The sequence below is a fragment of the Prinia subflava genome, chromosome 3 (genome assembly GCF_021018805.1).
Source record: "Prinia subflava isolate CZ2003 ecotype Zambia chromosome 3, Cam_Psub_1.2, whole genome shotgun sequence".
NCBI lineage: Eukaryota > Metazoa > Chordata > Aves > Passeriformes > Cisticolidae > Prinia > Prinia subflava.
In genome coordinates this window covers 5,319,612-5,346,246 of record NC_086249.1, presented here as the reverse complement: position 1 = coordinate 5,346,246, position 26,635 = coordinate 5,319,612, and the positions used below count along the sequence as shown (strand labels likewise).

General features: G+C 40.3%; 1 protein-coding gene across 4 annotated transcripts in view; it reads left to right on the top strand.

Moving 5' to 3' along the window:
• The window catches only part of APP (amyloid beta precursor protein), a 212,843-nt gene that overhangs the window by 142,596 nt on the left and 43,612 nt on the right, over positions 1-26,635 (top strand). For 2 of the 4 annotated variants that reach the window (XM_063393853.1, XM_063393852.1), the window contains exons 7-12: positions 209-376; positions 6,765-6,898; positions 16,744-16,818; positions 16,999-17,157; positions 20,023-20,151; positions 22,205-22,304. In XM_063393853.1, coding sequence (XP_063249923.1) covers positions 209-376; positions 6,765-6,898; positions 16,744-16,818; positions 16,999-17,157; positions 20,023-20,151; positions 22,205-22,304 — 765 coding nt within the window. The remainder of the gene's footprint in view (positions 1-208; positions 377-6,764; positions 6,899-16,743; positions 16,819-16,998; positions 17,158-20,022; positions 20,152-22,204; positions 22,305-26,635) is intronic. The other 2 variants (XM_063393855.1, XM_063393854.1) reach the window with 1 other exon arrangement.

Here is a 26,635-nt window from a genome sequence, read left to right as displayed (position 1 = left end):
TGTGTCAGTTCAAAATTCACATTCATTATCCTTGGGAAGGGTTTCCTATTTCACAAAACACCTCCTTGGTGCATCACCTTCTAAAGCACCGTCTTGGTGCACCTCCTTCCCCGCTTGATTGTGTGGACACGGAGAGACACCTAATTAAGAAGCCAGGACGATACCATTCCCATGCTAAATGTGGTTCCTCCGGGTCTCCTGTGACTAGAGGTGTGCTCTGAGCAAGCTGAGACCGGGCCGTGCCGCGCGATGATCTCCCGCTGGTACTTTGACGTGGCTGAAGGAAAGTGTGCGCCCTTCTTTTACGGCGGCTGTGGCGGGAACCGGAACAACTTTGACTCGGAGGAGTACTGCATGGCGGTCTGTGGCAGCATCAGTAAGTGCCCTCCACGGCGCCCGCCACGCGGGGAGCGCTCCTGGGCTCACACTAACCCCAGCCGCGGTCTGTCCACTCCTCTGCTCACCACTCCGGCCTCCTTGGCCTCTTGCTAACCTGGCATGGTAGCGGGTGACTTCTTGGCACTGTAGGCGGGCTCTGAGCTGGGGGCTGAGAGCTTAACACCTCCTCAGGTGGGGCCTTCGCAGCCATCTTCTCTATTCTCTGTCAAAGTGTACTGATGTTTTGTGTGTCTGTGCAATGCATGTGCAGGAAAAACCACTAACTTTAGGGAAGCCTCAGGTAAGTTGAAAAATAGCTCGTATTTTTTACAGTGTATACTCATGTGTTTCTGGGGTTTTTTTCAAAGCTGAAAAATATTAGAATGTGTGTTTTCAGATTTTTTCGGCTCTGTTTGGTTTTAGTTTGGTTAAATTCTTTGTGCGTGTTTGAAATGAGAAGGGGAGAAATGGTATTTGATTTATGTTTCCCTAAGGGCCATGGTGCATATGGATGTGAATCACCTCCCAATTACTTTAACAATATATTGTAATGACTGTTTTTGCTGAAAAAACAGTGTTTGCACTGTTTGAGAGTGGTGGCTTTCTCCACCATACACTATAAATAAATGATAAATTAAGTGGTAGTTTTATCAAATGGGTTCTGTTTTGAGAGCCTCTTGTACACTCTCCTTCCAGTCTGCTTTGCCTACAGGTACTGCTGGGAGAACATCAGCTGACATTCACATCTGAGACATTAAAGAGAGTACGCATCTCACTGCCCTGTCTGCTCACAGGGCATTGAGGAGCAGCGCACAAGCAGCATCTCAGGGCCTTTTCAGGAGCATTTTCAGTAAGCAGAAGGGTTAAAAAAATGCACACAAACAAATGAAAGGCCCTAGCAATGGCTACTATGTATGTCATGGAGCAGAGGAACTGACCTGGATTTCACTGGAGCAGAAGCAAGAGCAGTCCTGGAGGCAAGATTGCTCCACTGGTGCTCCAGTGGCATTTTATCTCAGCGTCTTCTAGAGCTGTTCATGGCAAAACTCCAGGGAAGGGATGTGGGGAAATCTGCCATGGTGGGAATAAGGAGGATACTTCATGAACTGTGATCAGCTTCTGCGACAAGACAGAAGATATAATGAAGGGAGAGATCTGTGCAGGAGGTTGGAGTGAGGTCTAATGTATTTGAATGACAGAAAAACATTTGAACCATTAAGTTCCTCTGTTAGGTGTTTCCAGAGGTGCAAAATACGGTTCGTCTCTGATTGCATTGTCTCATTGGAAAGATAAATTATCTTCTCTTCTGCTCAGGTGATTCTGCTTTGTCTCATGGAAGTAGTATCACTGGGTGGTTTTTTCCTCAGATTCATTTCAATAAAACAATGACAAGACTACTACCATTTCCAAAATTCCCTTGGTTTATTTTGGAAGTCCAAATTTTTCGTCTAAGTCATTTTCTCTTTAAGGACAGTGGAGTTAGATTGAGTACTTGAGCTTATTTGACTTTATTTGCACAACTCAGAGTGATTTTTTATCTTCCATAGGGTTTTTTTTCTGACTTTTTTTTTCTTCAGTAGTTTCTCAAACAAGAGTTGAGTCTATGAGGATACACTTTCCAAGCTATTTCTGCTATATTTTTATTCCTGCTTTTTAAAGTTATGTCAGTGTGTTCTATACTCTCATCTATACACCTGTTTTTTCTGTTCCCTGAAGTAACTTTGTATTCTTTTAGTTTCATGTACTGTTTCAGTCGCACCATGCTATTTCTCCTTATTCTTCGTATTTTTGCTGAATAGGAATTTTAATAAAAATAATTGGGAATGCCAAATAATAAATTTCACTGCTGAAGTGATGTCTTGTGTTTAGTACTACTCTAATTGCTGAAAGAGGTAGCACAGACACCGTATTTCACCCCAATCTCACAGAAGAAAAACAGTGGAGAATAGTTTCCATCAAGGCCACTCCTGTTCTCTCCTGTTTTTGCCCCCCACTGTCACCCTTAATTTAGTCTTTGTATTTGATTTTTGTGCCTCCTCCTCCCTACTTCATTATTGTTAATGTATTTATTTCATTCTTTATTTCTTTTCTCTCCAAAGTTCAGATTGTTCTTGCTCGCTTGTGTACTATTAAAACAAAAATAAACAAACAAAAAATCAAGCCTTTGTTAGACAGGAGACAAGATGGATGCTAAAGCACATCTTTCCTTTGCCTAGCTATAGTTTGCTTTTCAGGATGAACTAGTTAGATTTTACAGAGTAATATGAAATAGTGGATAGCATCTCTTGTAGAGTGGGCAAAAAGTGGAAGTGCCAGATGAGTCAGATTTTCTGGTAATGAATTGGAATTGGACTGAACCAAAATGTGAGGATGTTCTGTTGTCACAAACACCCACACACTGTGAAATCTGAATACTAAAATCCTGAACACTTTCTCTTGAAAAAAAAAGTTTAAAAAAGCATGTTTTATTCTGCTTTCTTGGTAAGTCTCTTTGCCTTGATCTGGAAAGGTGGGTCTGTCCTGTTGTGCAAAGCATTAAACTCACTCCATGTTCAGTGGATTTGACAGGTGCTCTGAGGTCTGACGAAAATTATTTATTTGTTGGGTAGGAGATACTGCTGTCATATTTTTTTTTCATTTATCATCCAGCTCCATGGAAATTGATACATAATTGCCTTAGAAGTAGAAGGCTTTGAGGCTGATCTTACCAGTTCCTTCAGCCTGTCAGACCACCTGCTCAGTCTCTACTGATTTTTAATAAGAATGTTCAGTACTGTCTGTGGTTTCTGTTCAATATAATGATTCAAATTCCTACTGCGTGACTGTCCATAATGGCCTCTTTGAAGTCATAGAATTTGTCAGATGGTTAATTTGGATTTAACAGCCTCAGAATGAGTAAATATTGACAAGAATAAGCAAATATATTGTTGTTACCAAAAGAAAGATTTCTGTCTTGTACTAAAAGTAATCTATTGTACTAATTTTTTTACTTGGCTGTTAGTTTCATTTTAAACATCCTTAAAGTTACAGGAAGTATATTCTTTTTAATTAGTGCCTTTTGAAATTACATTAATGTTTAATTCTTAACTTGGAGACTTTAAAGCTCAGAAAATATATTCTCTTAAATGTACTTAATTTCTCAGACAGCTCTCCCAGCAGCTTCAGCAGCCATCAGAGCGAAGTGGAATTCACTGTATTTTCATTCTTTCCTCATTCAAAGTGGGAGTGAGTTGTACTCTGGTGGCACAGTCAGTTTTTGAAATTTTTGACATACCATTAAAATGACCTTTTATAAGTAGGGGTTTTTTTTCTTTTATGATAGTACTAAATTTCTGTGGCTCACAACAGAGGGAACCAACATGATTCAGTGTTATCATTTCCCTCCTTCCTTGCATAAGTCATGAAACTTAGTAGAAAGTTTAAATGTTGTGGTTTTATTTTTGATCATTTTAGAACACTTGTCACAGTTTTTTGGGTGAATTTAGGTACAGTAGTATTTATTCTCTAGACTAAATACTGTGAACTTCCAAACTTGCTAAATTTCTTGGTGATTTTTAAGTGGCAGATACTGTCCACTTTAATTTTTCTTCATAGGTGTATTGCAAATAAAGATCTGTACCTTTTACAGCAACACCTTACAAGATGATACTCCTGTTGTCAGTATTTTCCTTTATCCATTGTTTGTTTGTTTGTTTGTGATGTTCACATCTCCTTAGTAAGCAGGAAGTAAAATGTTTTGGCAGCTAAAGCTGCATGCCAGCTCCCAGTGTCTGGGGCATTAAAGAACTGTGACTTTCAATGTCATCTATTTAAATTGTTGACTACGACCTTTAGTGGATGCAAGTGACTAACTTCTGTTCCCACAATTTCTTCGTCTATATAAATTTGCACTATTATTTCACCTTTGAACCACACATGTTGTACTAAACCTTTTAATAAGGAAGTGGGTGGAGTTTAGTATTCAAAAAGGAAATAATGCCAGTACTTTCATATCCAAAATTAGACTACTACTAAGTAGTATTATTCAGTCATGAAGAATTTAATTAATATAAGGTATTGCTGTGGGCAATGTTTACTGTAACTTGTTTTGCTGAGTCTAACTACAGCATTTTTGTTTTGGTTGTTTTTACTCTGTGGAACTTGATGACTCTTGTTTACAACTTTGGAAGAAGTTATGTTCAGGAAAATATTTCTGTCTTGTGTTTGTACTCATTTAAACCAACATGTGAAGAATTTAACATTTTTTTCCTCATAAATATTTAAACTTACCATAAGTTGAAAGGGAATGACCTTGCAGCTGAGTATCACAAAGATGCTTGAGGAAGTTTTGCTTTGGGGACCTCCTCCCAGTCATGAAGTGCATCAAAGAACTTGGAGAAGCATCATCAAAGCCATTAATGGACAAATGTAGAATGGATATCAGCAAGGCAAATTTATATTTGTCAGGGTTGGCAAAAAGGAAGGCCTGATTGCCAAGTTCTAGCTGTTCATGGGTAGGAAATGTATCTTGAAGTTCTCACTCAGGAGGCTTTTTATATGAGAAAATTCAAATTAAACCTTAAAACTTAAATGGCAAGTAGCACCTTTAATTAAGATAATGCATTGGGAATAATAAGAGTATGACATGTTTCATTCAGTGGGTTTTCTTCTTGAAGGAGTCTCAGAGATTTCACTAAACTGTTTCAAGCTGCCTGCTGTTTGATGCCATACCAATGACTTAAATTCTAACATTTTAAGAAAAACAGAATCAGTCTTCACAAAGTAGGGGTTGGATATCATACATATCCATAGGTATGCATATGTATGCATATGTTGCATAGTGAGGGGACTGTTCCTCACTTTGCTTGAATTACCCTAAAACCAAATTTTTCCACTACCAGTGTCACAGCTACCTCCTAGTTATCCAACAGGAATGACTGGCATTGGAGGTTAGATTTGGGGTTTTTTCTTACAGAAATTTTTCCCATAAGTTGCCAGGAAACTATCTACTGAGTACTTATGGGTGCTTGAGGAAAACAAAGGAGTGGCCAAAAGAGAGTGTAGCACCAGACTGCACCTTTTTTTGGTCTCTGTGAGTTTTCTCTCTGAGGGAAAAAGATACCACGAGGTTTGGGGGCAGGTAAAGGATGGGGATGGGGACAGCAACACTCACTCTTGCTCTCAGCATTGGGGAGAGGATGGCCAGGGTGTTGCTTGCTGTGGGAGGAGTTCACTGTCACCACCAAGTCCGGTCCTAGGAAATCTACCATCACCTGCTCGTGTGCCCAGCAATTCTGAGCTTGACTCCTCCTGCCCTGCTGGAGCTGGGCCCGCCCTGTCCCATGGCCACTTCTTCAGTGCTGCTTTGAGGCTTTTTGCTGCCCTGTACCCCCGCACTGCCCCTGCCCTGCTGGGACATCCCTGCCATTCCAGCTACCATTGTGGAGCTTCTGATGTATCTCATCCACCAGCCCAGGAGTTTCCACCATTCCAGCTTGGTGCTCTCGGAATCCTACAGGGGTAATGAGATCAGACTGCCCTGGGCTTTGTGAAGCAAAGCCCCTCAAGATTCCTGGTTCTGTTTTGTTGTTAATGCTGTAGTTGTTGTTGTTTGATTGCCTTGTTATACATACTAGTAAAGAACTATTAGTCCTATCCCTGTATCTTTGCCTGAGATCCTACTTAATTTTCAAAATTAAATTAATTTGGAGGGAGGGTGCATGTTTGAATTCTCCATTCCAAGGGAGGCCCTGCACTCCCTAGCAGACACCTGTCTTTCAAACTAAGACAGCTGGCAGTTAGTGCAAACTTGCTGATTATGTCCAGCCGTTGTGAGCAGTTTTTAAATCAAAGTTGTTACAAATAAAATAATGATCTGTAAAGCCAAACTGTCGCTAAGGGACGGATTTGAGGTGTTTCATTAGGTCTTGTGAGGTCCATAAGTGCTTTAAAAGGGATTTACATTCACATTTATATGTTACAATTTATCTTTTAAAAATAAACATGTACAAAGCATGTAGCTTTGCAAAGGGCGTTTTGCTGGGTTAGGGAGTTAAATAATTATCAGGCTTTTTTTTCATACTTGGAATTTTCCTTTTGGCACCAGTTTCTAACCGGTTTCAAGAACATTGTTTTGTTCACTCTGCAGAGCTTCTCCTAGTTAATAAAATGGGGTGAAGGAGGGGGAAGAAATCCTGATGTGTTTATTTGTATTTGCTATGTATAACATATTCATCTAAACTCTATTTCTATTGTCTTCCTCTGAGGCTAAATAGATGGCTGTATTGCGATGGAAATTAGAACAGATGCTTCTTTATTAATCCATCTAAATTTTTCCCATACTAAAGTAGAAATTCTTCTTTTCTTCTCCCTTCCCTCCCTCCCTCTACCTCCAAATTTTATGTCAGTCCCTACCACAGCTGCTAGCACTCCTGATGCTGTTGACAAATATTTGGAGACACCTGGAGATGAGAATGAACATGCCCATTTCCAGAAAGCCAAGGAGAGGCTTGAAGCTAAGCATCGTGAAAGAATGTCTCAGGTGAGGGAAGATTTCTTTATTCTAAATGTGTGAGTTTGTCTGTCAAGTGATCAGTGATCCTTCATCTTCTTCTTTCCCAAGGCCTGCCAAATGGCAATGCTGTAAACACACCATTTATTGCCTTTCTGACTCTCATCTAAGAATTCAGCTGACTGACTGACACACATTTGTGGTTGTGTCACCACTGTGATCATAAGTCGCTACAGTTACTAGAAGGGTTAAAAGAATAAAAAACACCTATAAAAAATGTCTCATCTTTCTGGGAGAATGCTTGTTTTGTGAGATTATTCATGTTTCGAAGTAAAGAACTCGGCCACTGTATTAATTGTCCTTCCCATGGAGCAGCTGAGGGAGATGGTTTGTGTTGGGCTTCGTTTTCTGTGTGTGCCCTGGGGTAGTGTAAGATCACATATGTTCATCTAATGGTTTTGAGCCTCAAGATAACATGGTATGCATCTAAGCCAAAGAAAAGAGGAAAAACTGGTGCTTTTGAATTAAAAATCCAAATGGAATCAACCCTTTTCTTTCCCTTCAAAGAGATTTGTGTAGGCTGAAACTGTACCCTAATTTAAATCCACTGAGAGGTGAGTTACTCACTCTCTCAGAAACAGGGTTAATAATAGCAATGCTAGTAAAAAATGGTCACAGTTCTGCTTTAATACAACAAAGAAAAAATATTAGAGGTTTAAAGGAAAGCTTGTATGCATATTTTTTGAGAATGAAACAACCACAAAAAATGAATGTAGTATAATTCAGATGCACTTCACATACCCGTGTAGCTAATTTACTGTATTTTTTCATTATGACTTTGCTCCCCTGATGGGATTTCTGTATATCTGTCTGTTACTGATACATTATTAGCTCTTTGCTCTGCGCTAAAATGTTATTCCAAAAATGAAAATACTATGAATGAAAATGAAATTAAGTTCTTAGTGTACATCCCTGTCTATTAAGACTGTAGCTGTGCCAGGCACTTTTCTAGTAAATTGGTCAGATCATCTTACCTGAAGCACTCATCCAACTGGTCCAAGCCACATCCTGGGAGTATGACATGTCATAGATAGGAAGATAGGTGCTCCTCATCTGCCTGGGAAGTGTTGAAGTACAAATAATCTCTCTCCTCTTTAAATAAGGAAAATAGAGCCAATGTAGTGGACAGGGAATCTGGAGAAGAAAAATGGCACACAACCTGCCTAGCAGAAGAGAGACCCTGCCTTGGCTAGGCATGCAGAAGATTGGTGGATAATACAGTCACCATCGTATCATTACTTCCCCTTGAAATAACCTTTTTGTAAAAAATGCTTTTAAGGTGGATTTTCTGAAAGCAAAGGACAGTCAGTGCAGATTTCCTTGGCTTAGTCTTCAGATTCTCACAGTTGGTTCCATGTTTGTCTCCAAAATCCCAGTATGTAAAGGGTAAGCTGAGTAATTAGGGGCAGTATTTGGGTGAACTGTGTATTTTCTGTTTTAACACGAGCATCTGGAGGACCCTCTCAACTGAATGGTGTGATTCAGGTCTTTGACTGAAACTGGAGCTGGTGCTTTCCTAGCCATCCTTGCTGTCAGCACTGAGCACACAGGGGATGAGGCGGGTCAGCTGCCCCTCTCCTGCAAGTCCTCCAAAAACAAGTCAAATAAGCAGCTCTGGCCAATTCAGCAACCTAAGTTGGCCCTGATAAAAAGCAGCATGGATTAAAACATTAAAAAAAAAATCATTAAGTTGCCTAAGCTGCTTATGAAATCACATCTTTAAGGACCTATGTCTTGAAGTACACAGAGCCCCTGCAGAGCTTTAAAGATCAGAGTTTACTCGTAGAAGAGAAAGCTAATTTTTAGAAACTTAAGTTATGATATGTACAGTATTGAACTAACCTCTCCATGTTAACTTGTCAAATGTTTAAAAGATAGCAGATGCTTTGGACAAGTAGAAAAGCCAGCTAGTTCACCATTTTGTGTTTTCTCACAAGAACATCTATGTCCAGTACCACTGGTTTCCTTTTCTGGCAACTTATTTTAAAATGGCTTTTTACATTTTCTTTAAAATCAGGTATGTTCTGAATATAAAATTAAAAAATATATATAGCTGAAAATTAATATGGAGCTCTTGCTTGTTATGTTAAAAAGAATGCTGAGTAAGTTAACTCGTACTTAACTGAATAGTTAAGTACGCCTTTGCTGTCAATGCTTTTTTTGGTTAAAAGAAAAGTTAACAAATGAGAGTCACTAACCAAGTCTTCCAGCTGCACCAAACTTTTTCTTTTATTCAAAGTCCAGTTCTTTCAAAGATGAAAAGTAGAGGCTTATAAAGCAGCAGAAATGCCCATTTTTCTTTTAATAAAAAGAGAAAAAAAGATCAAGTAATTCTTTAATCTTGATAAATGTCATAATCTGAAATAGATTGGTTTGTTCATTAAACACAGATAATTTATTTCATTTAGTAAAAAGGATAGTTTTAAAATAGTACTGGATTTGGTCCACACCTTGTTTTGCAATAGCCAATTAACTAATAAAAAATCAGATGCATTCTAGTTGACATGCAAAATATTATCTTAGGAGTAGGGAAGTTTATCACTAAACTTGAAGTGAAATATTTTAAAACATGTCATCAGGGAAAATGTAAATATTCTGCATATCCTCTTTCTGAGATTTCCCCTAATTTACCATGAAATTCTGACAACTTGTGTTTCATTTTGTCTTGTATAAAGATGTTCACACGAGCAGAGACCAAGATTCTGTCAGTGGTTATGTCACATCATAGTTCACAGCTCATAAAAGAATTTTAGTAGGGAAGTCTGTCTCTATGATGACCTGATGCACCTCTGGTTCAGACTCATTTAATCTCTTGTGCTCTAAAGTGTCCATCCCTTTAGATTACAGATCATGAAAGTTTACCTGCACCACACCTGAAGCAACAAAGCTTATAAACTTTCGTATCCTACAGTAAGTACTGTAAGGAGAGTTAAGTTGTTCCCAAGAATTAATAATACAGCCTGAATAGCAGGAAAACTGCATTCCCATGCAAAACAGGGGTAGCCATTCAGCATGTGTAACCTTTAAATGTTTGCTGTTCTCTAAAAGATAACAGGAAAAGGTTATGGTAACTGATTGCAAGGTGCCGTCGTTCTTGTTTCTTGTTTTGGTACAATTCCCCTTTCTCTCCTTCTCTTTTCAGTTCGTTAATGCCTGTACAGCTCGTTTACTTAGTTGCTGCTAAATAGCCTGATGAGCCAGATACTGAACCTTACTCAAGGGAGCTGTATATTTATACATTTCTCTCCTCAGAAATCTTGTGACATCCTTATGTCTTAAATTTGCTCTTCCTTGGGCTGTCTACAATATTTTTAGAATTGTAGCATATGGAATACTTATGGTAGGAACTTAGTAATACCTTGTGTCCTAAAATAGTTTTGCTTCTTGGAAGTTTATTTCCAAAGGAAACATTTGAACATACTGACGTTCTCAACCTGAGAACCTAAACAAGTCTGGTGTTCGTTCAAGCGTTTCTTTGTTTTGATCATCACATGCCACTTGTTCCAACATCTTGGACACGTCTTCAGCTGATTTTTAGTCCTAGTGACACTGTAGAATCACAGAATGGTTTGAATTGGAAGAGACCTTAAAGATCATTTAGCTCCATCCCCCTTCCAGTACATCAGATTGCTCAAAATCACATTTTGCCTGGCCTTGAAGATTTCTAGCGATGGGGCATTCAAAACTTCTCTGGGCAACTTGTGCCAGGGCCTCACCACCCTCAGAGTAAAGAATTTCTTCTTAATATTTAATCTAAACCTACTTTCTTTCAGTTTAAAAGTAGGTTTAATTCATCCTTATCACTACAAGCCCTTGTGAAAAGTCCCCTCTCCTGCCTTCATGAAGGCCTCCTTTAGACACTGGAGGGCTGCTATAAGATCTCTTTGAAGTCTTCTCATCTCCAGACTCAATAACCCTAAATCTCTCCCCCTGGCCTCACAGAGGAGGTGCTCCAATCCTTCGTCATCTTCACAGTCATCCTCTAGACCCACTCAAGCATGTTGATGTGCATCTTGTGTTGGGCCCCAGAGCTGGATGCAGTACTGCAGGTGGGGTCTCACCAGGGCAGAGGGACAGAATCCCTTTCTCAACCTGCTGTCCATGGTGCTTTGGATACAGGATGCACTGGGCTTCCTGGGCTCTGAGCACGCATAGCTAGCTCATATTTAGTTTTTCGTCCACCAGGACACTCAAGTCCTTTTCCCAGGGCTTCTCTCAGTACACTCATTGCCCAGCCTATATTGATTTTGGGATTGCCCCAACCCAGGTGCCCACACATGGCCGTGCTGAACTTGAACCTGAGGTTTTCCCAGGCCTCCCTCTCAGGTCTGTTGAGGTCCCTCTGAATGACATCCCTTCCCTCTAGAGTATCAGTCACATCACTGACTTTGACCTAGCTGAGATTGCTCTCAGTCCTACTGTCCATGTCCTCAACAAAGATGTTAAATAATACCAGTTCATTTATTCCCTAGAGTCCACCATCTCTCCTACTGTTTGTGGGAAGCCTGTTTCCTTCATTAAAACTGTCCAATTTATAGGATTACCCCCCTCAGTTGTAGTCAGGACTCTTTGAAGAAGTTTAATGATTTTATTGCCAGAAAAAAGGTCAAGACTTAAATGTGAAAGAAAAGCCCTTGACAAAGCTAGACACCCTTTTGCCATGACTGTGACCTTCCCACTAAGCCAACCTTCAGGCAAGTACCTCTGCTGGCATGACTGTGCTAACCCAAATGTCTGCCATAAATTCTTCTCTTGCATATATGCTTTTGTGCCCTAGTGTAAAAAAATGGGAATGAATTCTGCTGCTTCAATACATAATGAAATTTTTGTACTTAGCATCTCTTATAAATGAATGACTTTTTCCATACTGCCTCTTTCCCTCTTGCTGTCCCTTACAGCTCAATTTCAAAAAGCATCTGCCAGGCTCTAAGACCTGAATTTTGAAGAGGTTTGACTTTGAAATGTCTTGCTGCTTATATCTCAATCAGAAGTTGTTATTTTCCCTGTACAAAGCCTCCAACCCTTGGAGAGCCCTAGATCTCAATGCTTTTCATAGGTCTGTGCTGTCAGCAGAGGAGAATAGATTTGTGAGTGCAGAGGCCAAGTTCAGCCTTTTTCTGCATGTGTGTAACTGGGGAATTTTTTCTCCTCCCTGCTCTTTGCAGTCCTCTGTAGCATACTGGCATATTTCTCACTCACAGTTCCCTGAAGTGATGACCTTTGGTGGGAGCAGGAGGTCCCTGTGGGTGGTAGCATGGCCCATGGATAGCTGTATCTTCAGTTGGTTAGTACATGCACACAGATGCTCTCAAGCACTGACGTCTTCTGAGTTGCAAAAATCATCACTCAGGGCACAGCAGTGTTCACAGGAATATTGTTTCTACAAACAGCCATGTAACTCTGTGGTTTTCTTAAAACCTTTCAGTTTTCTGGCACCAGAGCTGAACTCTGAGGCCACTAATTTACATCCCTCCCAACTAGCTGTGTAGGCTGTCAGTTTATCAACCTGCCTTCCATGACTTAAAAGGTTTAAAGAAGTAAAATGGACAGACACAGACCTGGTGTAGCCAAAGGTCCCTTTAATCACCTCACCCATAGTGCTTATTTTTGTTATGCCAATTAGGAGAGAGTTAGTTTTGAGGATAAAGATGGCAAGGGAGCTCTTGTTCTGAAAATCCATAACTCCTTTTTCAGAGTCAGAAAAGGAGACAGAAAAGGAGAAGAAGGAGAAGAAAATCGTGAAGTTGCTAACCTAGGCCAGTGTTCAAGCTTGAGCACATCACTGTAGTTTATGACTTGGCTTAATGTCATAACTTCTGCATCTTCTGTAAATTCACATCCTGTAGTAATCTTCTCTAATCACAGAGGAGCAAAGAGAACTAATTCTGTAAGTAAGAGAATAAAGCAGAAAGAACCCTGAATATTTGTTCAAATATTCCCCACTATGGGATAAAACCCAAAAGTGGTTAGGTGTTGATACAAAAAAATCGATATATTTTATTTAAAAGAGGCAAAGACAAAGAAAGAGAAAAGAAAGAAAGAAATGAAAAAAAAAAAGGGGGGGACAGATGGACGGGGAGAGTAACAGAGATAAAGTAGAAGCATATCACCCCTCCATGGGTCCCAACAATGTCTCATTGTTCCCCTCCATCTGATTGTCTTGCTGGTGTGGGTCCCCAGCCAAAAAGCACAGAACCCCAAGGATTAATGCACGTTTGGGCAGGTGGGAGCACACAGGTACCTTTCTGAGGGGGCCCAGTTAGACACTGTCCCTTGCAAGACTGTGGGTCTGTAGCATCATGTAGTGTCACATGCAGTGCTCTGGTGCAGGGTCTGAGGACTCCTTTGGGGGGTGTTAGGAACCAGCTAAGCCTCTGAATAAAATGGATTGGACCCAGGAAGGTTTGAAATGTACCCAAAAAATGACATTAAAACCAAACGAGGTTAGATGTTGTTGTTAAAAAAACTGGATATATTTTATTTAATAGTAAAAGAGGCAAAGAGAAAGAAAGACAAAAGAAAGAAATAGTAAAAGAGTTGTATGTGGAGGGTGGGGGGACTGGGAGAGAGTGACAGGGGCTAGGTAGAAACATACCAGCCTTTCAGGGGTCCCAATGACATCTTGTCCTTCTTGTCCATCTGGTCTTTTCGCTTTTATGCTTCTACTTCATCTCTGTGCCGAAAAGTATAGATTCCCATGGATTAATACACGTTTGAGCCAGGTAGGAACACCAGGTGCCTCCTCTAAGGGGTCTAGGTTTGACATTGTCTCTTGCAACACTGTGGATCTGTTGTATCATATTGCAGTGCTCTGGTGCAGGGTCTGGGGACCCCTTTGGGGGAGCCTTTGGTGGGCCATGACACCCCCTCAGCTGTCCTTCAGGATGTGGCTTTTCCTGGAGTGAAGGGCCCCTAGACTCCTCTGCAGTGGAAAATGGGCATTCACTGCCTCTCACTCGAGGCCTTTTTGACATACAGACATACACCCGAAGTCCTCCTCCTCCCCCGGTTTGATGGTGGTCTATGGAGCCTGGCAACAGATAAGCCTGGGGCTATAGCCTCCATCCCCTGCTGGGCTGGGCCCTGCAGTGGATACTCTTCCAGATGCTTTGAACAATAATGTCACTTTTCTTATCTCTGTTCTGTAGGAGGTTTAACTCACAGTTCAGGGTTTCAATCAGAAGGCCCTTTAAGGGTGGGCTTGGGTGGTCTTCTGTGCAGCTGTTATATATTTTTGCTGTAATAGGCAAAACTGTAACATTTCAGTCTCTGACATATACTGCCACCAGTGGCGTGCCAGGTCTCTGGAAAGGTACTGCCTGTGTACACAAATTAATTTCTCAGCCCCTACAGTCATATGGCCTAAGCACAATTAAGAGCTGAATGATTAATGTGCACTGAATACACAGCAGCACTCTGAGAATTAAAAAGTTTATTCTAGAACACATCGCTGTGCTCTAAATGGTAGTGCCAGTTTGTGTCATCTAGTCCTGTTTTGTCAGAGAACCAGTGCCAAAGTACTGCAGTAGTAGCATGTGGAGGGTGACTTATAACTTCAGTGCATTGCCATCATGCTCTCTGTCATTAGTTCCTTGCTACAACTCCTTCTAAATTTTCTTTTCCTACTGCTTTAAAGCTTGGCTTCAATTTAAACATCAATGGGTATTGTCTGATGAGAAGATAATGTAAACAGAAGAGGCAGGTTTAGGCTGACAGTTACATAGGTTGGAGTACAGTTCTTGGGACTTAAATTTCAGCTTACAGTTCCCAGTAAAAGAATGGGGTGAGATAAAGACCGTGATTCTAAATATTTAATTTCAGGTCTCTGCTTATAACTGTTGCCTAACCATGCCCCTGGTGAAGCCCAAACGCAAGCAAAACAATTTCCCACTTTAAAGTTTTCAGCACCCAGTTAGCTCCCCAAAAGAGAAGTCTCCATTCTTTTGGGCTGTTATTGAGGCCAGAATCTCTTACAGATAAATAATTTTGCTGACTGTGATTTGATCTGGTTTTACCACGACTGATGTACTTGTCTACTAGGGTTTGGGGTGAAAGAGAAGATTAAAACTCAACAACAGAATCCCATACACTGAGTTGTTTTGGAGCGCAGGTGTCAGCCTGCTGGGTAGTCCTACAACCCTGTGTAAAACTGAGAGGTATTACATTTCGAGGCCTGGGACTTATAAAAGTCTCCTTTGAGCCCAGGTTTGTGTGGGGGTTTTTTTAAGGCACAGGCTCAGCCAGGTACCCTGAAGCACCACCAGCACTTTCCAATCTGTTCATCAAAGAGCCTGATCAGCAATGTCTGGTGTGGTTTGTGGGAAAACTGGGAAGCCTGAGACAGGAGTGCTGGAGGCTCAACTTGCAAACATGAAACACAGCAGGTCTTATTTCTCCTGCCTTTGGTATTGGTCTTGGTAAAATTTCAGTTGTCCATGTGGACTCTCAGCATTTTTTAAAATTATCTTGACTATTTCTATTAATGGTGTGAAAGTGTATGTCTTATTGAGAAGGGAAGGAAAGGAAATGCACATTGTGAGTAATTGCTTATAGGTTTATTATTGTGCTAATCCTGCACATAAATAGTCACCTATTGGTGTACTATTCACCATCCGGTGTACTTCATCCAGTGGGAACAACTGTTCCTATATAGAATGTATTATTTGAGGACATTGCTCTCTAGGTGTGAAATGAGTTAAGGCCTTAGGTAAGACCGTGGAGAGGTTTCAGATCTCATGGAGAGCAATCTAACCCACTCCCTGCCTATTGAAATACTACTGGTCTGTGTTACAGGGAGAGGACACTTCTCACATTGCTGAAAGAAATGACATCAAGAGATCTCGTACATTATTTTTCTGACGGTGTTGCACTTGAGATACATATTCAGTTCTTAGAAGTGTTTCTACAACCCCTGTTTCTGGACAAATAGCTGGACTAGCACAAATTACATGCAATTTTTGATCTGCCTTACTCAGGCCAGTGATGCAGCCTGAATAAATTAAAAGGTTTCCTGGTGAAAAAAAGGTAGTGTGATCTGTGGGAGGAAAGATATAGTGCTGAAGGCAATCTTGCCCCCGATATATTGCAGCAGTGTTAATTACCAAAGGGTGGGAACAGCCTTGCCCTCACAACTAGGGGTGTGATAAAAGAGTGAGTTAAGTGGTATAGTGGTCAGCTGGAGCCTGCTGGCTGTGCTGAGGAAGGGACAGAAAGGGTGAGACATCGTATGAGGGACAGACAGGGTTAGGTGGCCATGCTAGGGACAGGAAGGAGCTAGCTGGAGCTGCAGAAGGAAGAGAGAAGAAGAGAAAGAGCCAGAGCTGTGTGGAGCTGCCCATGGGAGGCTACATAGAAAAGGAAAGAGAGGCTTTTAGATAACAAGGTGCTGATGCTTGAAGCCTTCTTCGGTGTCAGTTATACCTCCTCTGTCAATGATCCAGTTGAAATGAGTTGAAATTTACTCGGTTTGTTTAAGATTGGTGGAATCAATTTTCTTTCTGTCTGAGATTAAAAAGGGGTTGGTGTGTTCACCCATGGAGCTCTCCACTTCCCTTGCTTGAGGGCTGGTTAATGTGTTCCTTCATCAGTGGAGTTGTGAGAGCTTGGCACAGTGTTCAGACATACAAGTACTACTTTATTAAGACTTAATAACAGGATCCTACCTTCATAAAATGTTGAACTGCCTTTTTTTCTAGAGATAGAAGGAGGAGAGGAATGTAAAAATATGACTCTTGGAGCTGCAGTGCTTGGCTGCTGCTAAGCTGTGGGACAAGAGAGGAAAATATGAAAGTCACTCTCCTTGTTTTGTTCATTAGGTTATGAGAGAGTGGGAAGAGGCAGAACGCCAAGCAAAGAATTTGCCAAAGGCCGACAAGAAAGCTGTTATCCAGGTAAAGGAAAATGTAACCTCTGTCTTACCATCTGAGGCCCCCGTTCAGATACAAGGGGTGCTGGGTGTGATGTAATTTAATAATCTACTTTATGGCAATTTGATGTTATTCTCTGCTCTTTTTTTTCTTGTCTGTGCTGATGTCTTCTCTGTTTGTGTTGTGATTGATGGGTTTTTTCAGCATTTCCAGGAGAAAGTGGAATCACTGGAACAAGAAGCAGCAAATGAAAGACAGCAGCTTGTGGAGACTCACATGGCACGAGTGGAAGCCATGCTGAATGACCGCCGACGCATTGCTCTGGAGAACTACATCACAGCCCTGCAGACTGTCCCTCCCAGGGTGAGTGTGGCACCACAAGCTCTCCCTGCCGTGTCAAAATCATTGTGATTTTCCTGGGGGAAGTGTAGATGTGCCCAGGTGCAGTCCAGCTTTGGAGCCAGGAGTGTGCTCACTGTGCAATGGCTGTGACAGCAGTCAGACAGGTTGCCTAAACGCAGACACAAGCTCCCCGTGTGCATACCTGTTGATGGATAGATACATAATAAAGACAGTTAAGCAAATCACGTGGAAGTGGTTTGGTTGTCAGAAAGTGTAGCTGTTCACAGATCCTGCAGGAAGATGGTGTCCCTCCAAGTGATGCATATTAGGATACTTCATCATGACAAAATGAAGCTTAAAGATACCATGGTTATGATTTTTTGTTTTGTTTGTTAAAGTGTTTGGTGAAGGATCTTGTGAGGGTTGTTGGATGGCATGAAGCTAGTATACTAGCAATTTGAAGTTGTCTGCTTTGGATGTCATGGCTATTGGTGGGTGTAGTCATGTACATTCAGAATGCAGATTGAATGGAATTTAATGACTCTATATTTTTGATATTTGTTTTGATACCACAGTAGCTGGTTAATGACTTGCAGAGGAAGAGAATTTGCAAAAGGACTCAGTTGCTGAAACAGAATACCACCTTTATGCAGTTAGTCATGTGCTTCTGTGCCAGATCTGAGGAGTCTTGGGCTCTGATACCTTCTGGGTCACAGCTGGGTCCCCCTGGGAGTACTGGCAGGAGTGAGGGGCGCAGCAGGGTGTTCCTCTGGTCCAGGGGGTTTTGCAGATGCTTTCTGTGCCATCTGGGGTGGCAGAACTGATGTCAAAAGAGGCTACCTGAAACTGAGGCTAGACAGTGTTAAAGGAATAAAGTAGGTATTTATAAAAATGCCTTTAAAGGATACACCTGGGGCAGTACAACGGCCCAGCCGTGGTTTGACCCAAAATGGACGACCAGTCATGAGTAATCACACTTTTATAAGTTTTGGTCCATTTACATTTTGGGATTAATTACAATTACAGCTTCAGGTTATAAAGTTTCATTCTCTCAATTTGCTGTTGTTTGTGCTATTTTGGGCCTGAAGCTGCAATGGTGTCCTTGGTTCTCAGGCTGGAAAAGGATTGTTTTGTCTAAATAAACTGTGAGCAGAGCTTGCTAATACTTTATATGGAGTTTGGAGTCACACACCAAGGCAGTACAGAATCTGAAAAATATGAAAGCTGAAACTTAAGGCATCATGGGAAAGCAATAGGTTGTTTTATATGTCTCTGGCCTCTTGAACACTTCCTATATAGAAAAAACATTGTTACTCTGCTGAGTGTTCTAGTGAATTTGACCTCACAGGGAGTTGTACCAATATGGCTAACATGATTACTGTACATATTTTAAATTTCCTTCTGAGGAGAAACCTGCATATTTGGTGACCATGGAAAATTGATCATTGTCTTAGTTCTTTATCACTGAACTTTTTTCTTCACCCCCCAGTACAAAACTCTCTTGCTTTTACCATGTCTGCCAAGTAAAAGTTAAAATCTTTCACTTAGGTAAAAGTGTCATGGGGTGACTTCAGGATAGTTGTGTGAAGAGTTGCCATGTATTTTGCAATAGTAAGTTGAGGAAAATTAAGCTAGTCAGTGTTAAATTGGTAGAGGATGTTATTTCGTCTGAGTGTGAGTTGCATGTTATGACCTCTGACCAGAGTGAGGGTAGTGAAAGGCTTGAACTCATTAGGAGACAGATTAGCTGGTTATAAGCTGCGATGCAGCTTCTTTTAAGCTGGAGTCTGTGGCTCAGAACTGAGGTAAGGTGAGTATGATGACTGGCTGCAGGTCATGTTTGCTTTCTTGTGCTGTGGTAGTTCACCGAAGGTAGGGTTTCACATCTGGCTTTGGAGCCAAGCTTTCCTGCTTTGAAGTTCAGCCTTGTACAAATGTAATCCTGTCTGAAGAATACCACAGTAAAACGATTTGATTGCAAGCTGTGGGTGTATGTCAAGCTGGCAGCTTGGTTCTCCAGGTACCTTTAATCTGTCACACAGTAAGGTCATCCATCTGTTCCTTCTCACTGCTCAGCAGCTTCAGGTAGGATGCACAAGTGGGAATGGAGAGAAGGGGACTGCATTTCCAGAATCCATCATAATCTTAGAGTTGAAGGTGGATGTCTTAGCTGGATGCTAGAGAACACTTTCTAATAATGCAGTTTTGGTACTGCATTATTGTGCAGAGCAAGAGAGTACGTAGGAATACACATCTTAGCCTTCAGTGCTCTGCCATCACTGCCATCATTTTCAAGTTCCCTTCAGCTGCTGATCTTTTCTTTCTTTGTATTCAATTACATGCCTGAAGGCGTATATCTAGTAGGTTTTACTAGTTAATGTTACTTGCAATAGACTTCACATTTTTGCAAAATCTGACATCTGAGCTGAGAAACTTGGAAAAACTGAGCAGATGTCTCTTTTTTCTTATGGGTTTTCAGTCAGTTGTGTGTTCTGGATGTGTATGTTCTGTACCTCAGCTCAGTGGTTCTTTTCCTCTGTTTTTCTCCTCTGTCCTCTGTTCCTGTCCTGTCACTAGCAATAGTGACAGGACAGGAACATTGTGATTTATTTTTCTTTAAGTTTTGCAGTCAAGTGTGGGGATTGGTTATTCTTAGAAACATAGAAAGTCTGAACACCCTCCTCAGAAACATTCTCTACTGCCTACAACTACTATTTAATGGTGCATCCTGATGGTGTTCAGTTGAGAGGATGTTCCTTGTCGTAGTCAGAGTTGCCTTCAGAAGATAGTACCAAGGGCTTTTGGCTTTTGGCTTCATCTCCAGTGCAAGAGATGAAAACGTGTCATTCTGAACTGATGGGTTTTTGTTCTTTTTCTTCCTTATAGCCTCGTCACGTGTTCAACATGCTGAAGAAGTATGTGCGTGCTGAGCAGAAGGACAGACAGCACACTCTCAAACACTTCGAACACGTCCGCATGGTGGACCCAAAGAAAGCTGCCCAAATCAGGTCTCAGGTAATCCCCACTGACAGTTGGTGAGGCCATGTTAGTTTGTAACTATTGTGAAATTTCTGTCAAGCTGTTGTTTATAAAATACCCAACTTCTTTCCATGAACAGCTTTAAATGCTATCAAAAATAATCTGTTTTCCATCAAAAGATTAAGGCAAAGTGATATAGTAATGTGGATATGATTTTTTCTTCTGAGACTGACAACAGGTTTTTTGTCTTTCTGGATCATGAGTCAGTCATGGCATGTTCTGAGGAGCCTTCCAGAGCATTAATGCTGAGAGCCTTTGTTAGTGCTTTGGTAAATATGTACCTCTGGGAAAACACCAGTATTAGATTTAGCAACAATACATGGTTGTGCTTCTCTCAGCTGAAGTGGCAGAACTGTCAGTGGTGTAGCCATCTGACTGTGACCAACCTTTCTGTAGTCATTGCAGAGGCACTTGTAATGTCTATAAATGTGATTACTGCAATGCATTCGAGCTTAATGTGTTCTTTTAAAATAAACACTGTTGTTCATGGTGTTTAACCGCTGAATGTTACTATGGTCCTCAATGCATATGTTTTGGGACATCTTTTATCTTGTCTTCATAAATGATAGAAGGCAAGAAGGCAGAAAGAAAACACCCAAGATTGAAGATATAGCTGGCTTTCAAAACAGCAATTAATATTGGAGACACAATGGATAAATTGTAAAAACAGTGTGCTGGAATCTGTGGAATCTGCTGCTGTTCCCTCTGTAGGATTTGGTGGCAGGCACTGTTCCAGCCACAGTTTTTGATTGACTGACATCACTTAAAGAAAAATCAAAACCATGTACCTCCCTGGATGGCAGATTAGATTTTCAAACATCTGTTTCAGCCAAACATGTACACTGAGGTCATGCTGTCTTGAAATTGCTGGAGTGAGAAATGCACACTTCTAAAAGTCTTCTGCAGTGAGTGTTGTCTTTGCCTTGTCTTAAACATCTAACATGACTGTTTTTTCCCCCAAGTCATTGGATTATTTAATAACAAAAATCAGTGATATTTTGCAGAGTGCAGGTTGTGTGGTAGCACTGGTGAATAATAGAAACTGACATATAAATACAAGAAGTGCAGTACATTGCCTAACGTGTCATTGTAGGGAATGAGTGTATTGATACTGCATCTTTTTGTCTAGAATTGGTCAGGTGGTTGAGGAAATGTGGCCTGGGAGTTCCGTTTGTGGATTATTTTTCAGTGAAAAAAGGAAAACAAAATATTTTGGTCAGTATCATAAATATTTGGATTTGAAGCAATCATGTTGCTGTCTGCAGCTCATGTACTTGTTAGGCCTAATTATCCTGTCAGTCTTCTAAGTCTTTTAAGATGCACCTCAATTTCTCCTTCTACTCAAGAAAGGTGATACTTGTGAAGAGTACCCTGGAGGAGCACATATTGTGTGACGTCATAACTCAAACCACAACAATGTGAGGTCACTTGAGGCAATAGAGCTGTAATCTCATGAGAGGATGCAGTAATGCTTCTGGGTGGAAATATTTTTGTTTGCAGCTGAAAACGTTTGCAATTTGCAAATGATACCTTTTTTCTAGTTTTCTTTAGAGAGTTGTTTCTTTTTGCAGTGTTTGGATTAGGAAATAAATAAATAAACCCGAACACTTGAAACATTCTGAAGCAGCAATCACTGTGCCTCACTTGGTTTATGTATTATGTGAAAACTTATGAGTATGGGCAAATGTAAATGTTGCTGAAAGAAGAACAAAGCTGTGGATTTCTGCCACAATAGCTGCTTGTGTGCATGTTCTGCCCCACAGCAAATGTAAACCCCTACTTTACATTACTGCATTTCCATGGGATTTCAGGTGGTTGCTAGGGAAGAGCATCTCGAATGGTGTTTTTGTAGTAGCTGTAGGAGAGAGGTGAGTTTTTTAAAGGGTTTGACAGTTTTGATACATAGACCATATTGAAATCTTATACCTGCATAAATGAAAATGGTCTTGCTTCCTATAATCTATGAAATTTGTGATAAAGTTGAATTATCTATAGTATTCTCCTCCTTCAAATACTTTTGTTTCCATAGGTTATGACACATCTACGTGTGATATATGAACGCATGAACCAGTCTCTCTCCTTCCTCTACAATGTGCCTGCTGTAGCAGAGGAGATCCAGGATGAAGTTGGTATGCAAACTACTAATGTAGAAAAAGACATATATTTTTGTGATGAGAAATTACCACCAAAAGCAAAAATAGATCATCCACTTTTCCTAGTGACATATTACCTCAGCTGAAAAATAGAGGAGTAAACCTGGCAATGTTCTTTAATTTTCAGTTGAATTATAATGAACCCTTGGAAGACAAGTCCTGTATAAGCCATGCAGTGGGATCATCATACTGTTGTAAATGTCTTCCCAGAAATATGTTAATTGACATTTGGAGCCTTCCATGCTATAGGGATGCAGCAGTTGACAATGAGCTATAGCAAATCCTATCCTTTGGATATTTAATTTACCTGGTAAGTATTTACATGATATAGATCATTTGGAAATCCTGCAGCTGAAAAATTGGTTGCAGAACCAAGCATCTGAGGAAAGTGTAGGTATCAACTTGGCAGTATCCTAGTGGTCACACATTTTAGTTCTTGGTTAGTTATCAAACTGATGTCTCTTTTCCTCCCATTTTTTCCAGCATATGAGCTGGACTGTGGATGAATCAGGTAGCAACAGTCCCATGTTTGCCTCTTCCCTGAAATGGCAGATAGCTGTGAGGGAGAATGGCCTTTCCTTCCAGATAAATTCTAGCCCTTGGCTGTGGGATTGCTGCAGTGCAGAGATCTCCAGTACAGCACTCAGACTCTGCCATGTGCTGCTATTGCAGCAAGGCAACTGCACTCAGTTTTGGACATCACATCACTAATGCGTGTCTTTAAGAAAAATAACACGTGGTTGAATGTAAAGCTCAGAGATGGGGCAGTTGTTTTTGGAGCAGCTTTTTCCACAAGTTGTAATACTCTGCCAAATGGCAGTTAATGTATTAATTTCACTAATAACCAGCTTCAGCTGACTAAATAAGTAATTGATTTCTTCAAAACATGAGGGTGGGAGGCATGCCACTGCAGTAAGGATTAGAATGCATTTAGGACACAGGGAGGAGATGGACAGGGAGTAGTGGTGGATTCATTTGGCCAAAGTATGAGTTATGATGGAGATGTGCTTCTGCTTGAGAGAGCTGGAGATGAGATCAAGAAAATTTTTAAGACATTGGGAGGCAAGAAGAAAACTGGTTAGTAATTGTCCTTAACCATGTGTTTCTATGCTCCACAATTATAAGGCACAATCAACAGTCTCAGTCTGTGTAGAGTAATACAGGGGGAACAACATCTTACTGATAATTTGAAAGCATATAATTTCTGTAGAAAGATGTCAGTACCGTGAGGTCTTTGAGATGCTCAGTTAGTTTTGTTTTTATATTGCCATCATTCCCTTGGGGTTTTTGCTTCAAATTTCAATTTCTGCTATTCTTGGTAATGTGAATGCTTGTTGCTGAGGACATTCTTGTAAATTTTGTTCTCTTTTCTATGTACTGAAGTGGAACAAGAATTTCAGAATCTTTGAAGCGACATGAGATCAAAAGTGTAGTAACTGCTGAGTGGTTTACAAGAATTTGACTCCTAATCTCAAATGTAATACTAATTTTTAGGGGCCAAAAAGAGCCTAAATTTAGTAAGGTATTATTTCCTAATAACTTGAGAGCAGCTCAGAAAGAACAGAGGAAATGTCACAGTCTCTTGAGTAGTTTTTCCTTACCTTGTTTTTTTGTTGGTTTTTTGTTTGTTTTTGGTTTTGTGCTTTGTTTTTGTGTGGTTTTTTTGTTTTGTTTCGCTGTTCTAAGAACCGTTCAAAGCATTGCAAAGTTTAAAGCAATTTAAACAAAGTTCTCATAATTGGAAGTTACTAGGCAGCACAAATTAAAGTACTATCTTTTCTGGGTAAAATATCAGATCTAGATAAAATAGTTTTCCATAATCCAATGTCTTTCAGTATCAATGTGCTTCTTGTTGATTGTATTGTCTGTGTACTTGCTTTTACATGTTGGTTTTAATGAAAATTTGTGGTGGTCATTCCCATCTGTTCAAGAAGACAGTGTGCTTCTGGCTTTGAGCCTTCTAGCTCTGATTAGCGTGTTTCAAATTCTGTTCTGAAATTATTGAATTTCTTAGTCTCTGTACTCATCCTAAACGCATGGAAAAAGACATCTATTACAGCTGCAAAATCTGTGGAGAAGTAAACTTCTAATAAAAATTCATTTTGTAGCATTCCCAAGAAATATTACAACTCTTATTAAAAAGACAAATGTTTGATTAAATACCTTTTGTTGGAACCATTGACTTAGAAAGTCTGAGTCAGTAGAAAATTTGAAAAACAAATGAGGTAAGAACATCTCACACAGAGTGTCTGACTAATAAGTTACATATAAGGGGACATGGTTGAAAATAGTTTTAGTTCATTTTCTTTCTTCATTATAGTTTTAGTTTCTAGTTCCGCTCTGCTGCAGAGTTCTTCATGAACAGTTTTTACCTTGAGGAATAGATAATCTTTGCTTTAGACAACAGAGCTCTGACAAAGGTAATTTTTCCGTGAATGAAACAAATAGCTCTAGGAGTATCAATAAAAATGAGATCTAGTTTGCTATGAATTTGTACCATAGGTTTAATTCCTCTTATGTCTAATGTAGTGTTGTTTTTCACTCATTTTTTCTCATTGCTAGAAATATTATTGCCTGTTTTTCATAGTCGATCAGATAAATCACAGTCTAGCAGTTGGACATTTGAAGTTTCCTTGAAACACAGACTATGTTTGAAGTTTCTGCCTTAAAAGGCAGGCTTACAATCATTGTTTTACTGTGTGGAATCCAAAATAAAGTATCCAGGTTCTATGCTTAAGACAGGTTTTTATGCCTTTTAAGAGCAGCCTTTTCTTGTTATTTTCATAAGTCCAACAAAGATGGTGGCAGGAATTTAGGGTAAAACTTAATATGAGTTGTAGTCCTTACCTGCAGGCGTGCATCACCAGCTGACGTCCACTGACTTTAACAGTGTGTGTCTTAGGAGCATACAGACAGTTGGAAAACCCACAGCACTCCAGAGGGTAGAAAACAGCACTTAAATTAAGTGAGGGCTTTAATTCTAAACATTTGACCAATGTGTAATGTGCAAATGCCCCATAAGGGTTTCAGGCTCCATAATGTAGCAGCAAATTCCAGATGTGTGAGGAAGGATATTGCAGGCTGTCTCTTGTTCATGTTGGGGCTGGGGGAGAGGTGCTACTCTGAGAATTGCAGAAAGAGGTCACCTGACCATGGTTGTTCTGAAAAAGCTTGGAAGGCATAAGGAGGTCATTTGAGTATGAGACTGTTTGGCATTCTGTGTGCAAATGATTTCTCAAGGGCAGTGATGCAAATGTGCTAAAAAACCAGGTCACTCTTGGCAGTTGATGTAGTTCGTGGCAATAAATGGAGTTTCTTAGGAGCAGGAGTATGCCCTATGAATAGGAGAATGGCACAAAAAAAAAATCTGAGCGCATTATTTGCCTACCTGGGTATTTGTACTCACCTTTTCCCTCTGATAAATCTCACATACTATTTAATATGTATGGAAACCCAGAAAAACCAATAGTAGGCTTTAAGAGAAGTCAGCAGTTCTTTTAAACACATTCTGCTTTAAATCCTTATTTGATTAGATTGCTTATCCATGTATGTAAAAGGCAATTTATTGCGGAGTAGCACAGCAGGTGAAGCTTCTGAATCAGAAACTACGTCAAAGCTTTGTGCATCAGTCACGTGGGCAGGCAGTGATCTGAATTTTTAATTCTGTCTTTGCTACTTGTTTCAAAACTTATGTCCTCAGCTTCAACTTTTCTAGCCCACCTGAGGAATATTTCTGAGGAAATATCAAGCACTAGTAGTAATACCACAGCAGTATCGTACCAAAGCTCAGAAGCGTTCAATTAAAAGCAGTAATTAAAAGAATACTATTTCATCTGTCCCTTGACAAATAGAATCAAACTGTTGTTATTTTATTATTCTGTTCCACTCTCCCTGTCCTGTTCTTCTGCAGCATGTTCTGGATGCCACACCTGCATTGCCTGCCTAGAAGAGAAGGCAAACCCAGGCTGACCTGAAATCAGTGCCTGCTTTCAGATATATATAGTGTGCTGTGGGTCAGGTGCTATTTTAAGCATTTGTGTGTTCCAACTTAGCATGACAAAATTTGAAACAGGAGACATTTGCCTTTTGACATTTGCCTTGCAAGTTCCTTTGAAGATTTTTGTAAGTGTTTTTAGAAACAGGACAAGCTGCAGACTCAAGGTATCTGAAGACTTCCTTTCCTTTAACACTTTAATCATCAGGCCCATTACCTGTCTGAGTGGAGGGCAAAGTTAGCTCTGCCTCAGCTGGTTCTGGTCTTTCAGCATTTATTAGACTAATTTTTGATTCCTTGTTTCTAGCTTGTA